The sequence below is a fragment of the Limulus polyphemus genome, unplaced genomic scaffold (assembly GCF_000517525.1).
Source record: "Limulus polyphemus unplaced genomic scaffold, Limulus_polyphemus-2.1.2 Scaffold2082, whole genome shotgun sequence".
NCBI lineage: Eukaryota > Metazoa > Arthropoda > Merostomata > Xiphosura > Limulidae > Limulus > Limulus polyphemus.
Window position 1 is genome coordinate 152,479 of NW_013667692.1, and position 4,996 is coordinate 157,474.

At 30.0% G+C, this 4,996-nt stretch overlaps 1 protein-coding gene across 1 annotated transcript in view; it reads left to right on the top strand.

Moving 5' to 3' along the window:
• LOC106465871 (heparan-sulfate 6-O-sulfotransferase 2-like) overlaps nt 1-4,977 on the top strand; it is a 10,326-nt gene extending 5,349 nt beyond the window's left edge. Inside the window, exon 2 of the mRNA XM_013926112.2 lies at nt 337-4,977. Coding sequence (XP_013781566.2) covers nt 337-1,030 — 694 coding nt within the window. The 3' untranslated portion in view covers nt 1,031-4,977. The remainder of the gene's footprint in view (nt 1-336) is intronic.
• The last annotated feature ends 19 nt before the right edge of the window (nt 4,978-4,996 follow it).

A 4,996-nucleotide genomic window follows, 5' to 3' on the forward strand; every position in this document is an offset into this window, starting at 1 on the left:
TGATAATCATTGATGTAAGAATGCAGGATTTTGGGTGCCGGACCCCCCTTATTTGGCTTCAGTTATTTTCAGGATTTTTAGGAAAGGGACACTTTCATCTCTGTCTAATTAAAAGCATAATGTTGTTGTTTTAGGCCTTGCTTGTTTTACTGTTGTCATTTCAGCCTATGGCTAAATTATTGTGTGATGATTGAAATAGTTATTATTTTAATAATTAACTTGCATTTTATCATAATGAATATAGGTTGATGTAAGTGTATGTACATGTTTGTAGGAAATGAATACTTTTCCTCATTGATAGCTATTTAAATAAGGCACTTATTTTCTTTTCTTTAGGTATTTCTACATAACAGTTCTTCGAGATCCTGTCACTCGTCTACTCAGTGAGTTTTGGCATGTTCGAAAGGGCTTAGGCTGGAAAGCTTCACGTCACTGGTGTGGTGGACGTGAAGTAACTACCAATGATGTCCCATCCTGTTTTACTGACAAAGACCTGAGTAAACTAACTTTATCTGATTTCTTGTCTTGTCCATCCAACTTAGGCTTGAATAGGCAGACTAGAATGCTTGCAGACTTAGCTCTTGTTGGGTGTTATAATTCCTCTGTTTTATCTAAGGAGGAACGAGAAATTGTTATGTTGGAAAGTGCTAAAAACAACCTTCACAAAATGGCATTTTTTGGTTTATCTGAGTTTCCAAAAATGTCTCAGTATATTTTTGAAGCAACATTTGATTTGTATTTTTTGGAAAAAGATGAAAAACAGAATTCTCGTAACTCTGGAAAGGATAAGAGTGAAAAAAAAGCTTTATTACACAACTTAACAAATGCTCAGATTGAAAAAATCAAAGAACTGAATAAGTTAGACTTGGAGCTGTATCAGTATGCAAAGAAACTTCTTTTCTACAGATTCCATTTTCTTAAACGCACTGATCCTGAGTTTGAAGATAATTTTAGTCTTGCAACAAGAAGCAAACTTTCAAATGTTAATTGGGCAGAAAAAGAAGATCAGATTGAAAGCATTTTAAAGTAATTTACATAAGAAACATTCTCAGGTAGCTTGCGTCATGTTTATGAATGAAATATTATTAGAATTCCAAATCAGCTATATGGTCATCTTATAGATGTTTAAAATATACTTAGTAAAATGTCTGAATTATCAATTACCTTTTGAATTGTAGAATTTTTATGGGATGAAATGGTCATAACTACATACAGGGCAGCTTATAAAAAAAATATGTCTGAATTATCAATTACTCTATGAATGTTTGTTGAAATTTTATGGAATGAAATGGTCATCACTACATACAAGGTAGCATAAAATGTAAATGCATAACCAGTGCTGAAACAGCAACTAATTTTTGCTAGTTTCTTTTTAACAGTTGACTTATTTGACTAGTGGCATAAAGCATAAAATTGGTAGACAGCATTTATGTATATTTGTTTTAGAACATTAGGCATAATGTATTTTCTGATGGAAGAAAGTGAGGAGTGTTCTGATTGATTCTGATTGGCTAGGCAATGGTTAGTATTAAAATCAAGGATTTGGGGTGCTACTATAGCATGCAGTCTACAAAGAAATTTGCACTATAGTGTGTGGTCAACACAGATACTATCATCATCATCACTGTTTTAATAATTTACTAAAATATAATTTATTGCAAAATAATTTATATCTAAGCATAAAAGCATTATTTTTAATAAATGGTGCCAATTGCAAATAAATGAAAGTTAAAATTGTAATGATGATAGTATCTGTATAGACTGCACGCTATAGTAGCACCAGATTTAGTATGACTTGGAGACGTGGCTGGACTGACAATTTGAAACTACCAAAATATTCTAATCAAAATTTGTTTACATAGAATAATATTTTTTAAACTGTTTTATATACACAGGATTAGAGTGTAATATTGATTTCTTATTTTCTTGATTTATTTTATTCTGTGTATAACATCGTACTTCACATAGGTGACGGGACAGAATAATTAACTCATGTAAATGTGAGAAATTACGTTTATGACTAAAACACACAAATAAAAATTATACTCTACATGTTGCACAAACATTTCACCAGGATAGAACTTCAGAAAAGTAAATTTTCAAGCAATATAGTAAATTTATGATTAAAAACAAGACAACTACTGTGCTTCATACATTAGTAATAGTGGAATCAAGGCACCTCATATTTGTTGTTGTACCCTTAACTTAACTATGATAGTATGTATTTTAGTTAGAGCTTAAATGAAAATTAATGTTTCCAAGAGACACTGGGACAGATAACTGCTGTTGTTTTCATTTGAAAAACCAGTAAATAAACTTAATATTATTCTTTCTCTCATGCAAAGACCAAAGATAAGCACTGGCAGAGAAAGATCATTAATAACATTAAAGGACACCAGGGGAAATTTTCTGTCTATATAGGCTCTCCTATCCACTAAATTCAATTAAGTCCTTAAAAGAAAAATGAACTCGGAGCCAGCCCTTATCATTCAGATATCAAGCTTTCCCTTAAATTTATTGCACCTACGTCATCCATAGGCTAACCTATAAAGTTGTTTTAGATCAAGATGACTTCTCTGCCAAAATATAATAAAACAAAGATGCATCAATTCCCTTAACATTCTTGAATATCTCAATCAGATCCTCTCTAACTATTCTTTTCTTTTCAAGAGACTCCACTAAACTTGGCAGTAATTAAGATTTGTTTGACAACCAGGGGCGATCAGAAACAGTTGTTCCTCTTCAGCCCCACACCCAGAATTAAGGTTTAGTCCTACTACGCTTTGTCTCATGCAGCTAAGTGCAAGAGAAAACAAACAGATGTTTTTTATACCTATTTGACTTGTGATTTTGTGGTCAACTAATGGCAGCTGGGATTTTCAGCACTACATGCAACATACATGTAGAATGTATTACATGTATGCTAACTTGTGTACTGTGTGCAGATGCTATAATGTAATTATGGATTTTCAATCCCAAACTGATTGTTGATAACACTGATACAAAGTTATGATACACATAACAAAAACCAGCTAAACTGTCATTTTAGCATAAATATGTATGAATACATTTTTTAAAGCAGTGTTTCTAACTAGTCAGAAATGTTTAATAGTTCAAAGTATGAAACAGATATAAAGCTAAAATATAGCAGAACTTGTAGTGGAGATAGTTTACTTGTATATTACCATTTTTTACCTTTCTCTACAAACTACATAGATTTAAATACCACATTTACACAATTTCATCATCTAAAACTATAAGTAGTCCACAGCAAGAGTAGTTGCTATTCTTTGGTTATTTGAAAACTTTATTCACAAAGAATTTCCTATTTTATCTTTGAAAATGTTTTTCATTTCTCTGTTTTAAAATTTCTTCAATTTATATTATGACTTTTATTTTTGGTCTTGTGCATAACATTACTGTTGCATATTTTTCTTATTTCAACAAAACATTTTGGAAATTTTGATAGGATATTTTGGTTTTTTATCCTGTTCATATTTTAAATGTGTTTGTGCTGGTGTCCAACATTCCTTAATAATATGGAAAGCCCTTTACTATTCCATGTACTATTTACATTTGACTAGATTATTTTCAGGAAAACTTAATTTTTTTAAATTAATAAATACAATCTCTGCGTTTGCTTTTCATTTCATGATACACTTCATGTTATTTTTTCTCATAAAATGTTATTTGCTACAGTTGAAAAAAAATGTGTATCAGTATATTTTCACACATATACAATGCATATTTTAGGAACACAGATTGCATAATTTATGTTAGTGAATTATGAATAGATTTTATGTGCAATTTATAAAGAACCGAATCCAGGGTAGTTAAGTTAACCATATTTATTAAAGCATAGTAAAAAAACAAATATTTTTCCACAAGGTTTTTATAATGGTTGGTTGTTATTAATCATTATAATGTAGCATATTACCCAAGCATTGCTTTTAAAATATGTGTATGGATTGATCAATAGATTTTACTTGTATTTTATTGCTATTCACGTTTCACAGCTATTTTCATTTTGTGCACCAAATTTGTGTATGAGACAAAACTATATTGTTCTTGGATACTTTCAGTGTTTAGGAGGTGAAAACTGAGTAAATCTTTGTGGAAGTTAACCAGTTTTCTATGCCCTTATTGTTAGTACTAAAGTTGAATCTTTGGAATGGATCTGAAAAAGGATGAAATAATTTTGTCATTTATAGATATACATCTGGGATGTTTACAAAATTTACTTTATGCTCGAGAAAACTCTTTGTTATGATTAAACAATCACACAAAAGAAACCTTACACACATATGCTATGAAAAATTTGCAACTCATCTAAATGAAACCAAGAGTTGGTAACCACAAAACCTTGTAATGCTTTAATTTGAGCATTCATTTACAGTGTAACTATTTATAGATCAACCTAATAATATTAAAAAGGTACAAGTTTATAAGTAATGTTTTTCCTTTTGATGTAATGAACTAAAAATTCTGAAATATTTAAAATAAAATTTTGAGCATCAATTTTTTGATAATGTTTAGTTGAAGTACTTAAGAAACAACTTTTTAAAGTTTGCTCATTGTTACTGTATATGACTAGTCAGTAGGCAGCAGAGTTTGTTTGATTGTTTTGTATCATGTTCAAGCTGTACATAACATAAAGGTGAAATCAGTTCTTGTCATGAAAGAATGTTTTATTATAAACAGTACAAAATATTAACAGTTTTTAAAATATGAAAATATGAAACTCAGTGCTATATCTATGTTTGATGGCACCCTGTGCGACATTTGGTATCCCCCAACCCAACTCAGTAGTTTGCTTAGTTAGTCAATTGGGCAATTTTTAATTCTATATGAAAGTTATGCTAGCACAGGTAAACATTAGTTTATGTGTAAGAAGGCAAAGAAGTGATTTTTCTCATTTCACATTTAAACAATGATGGGTTATTATGGCAGCTTTAAATACATATATATATATATATATATATATATATATATATAT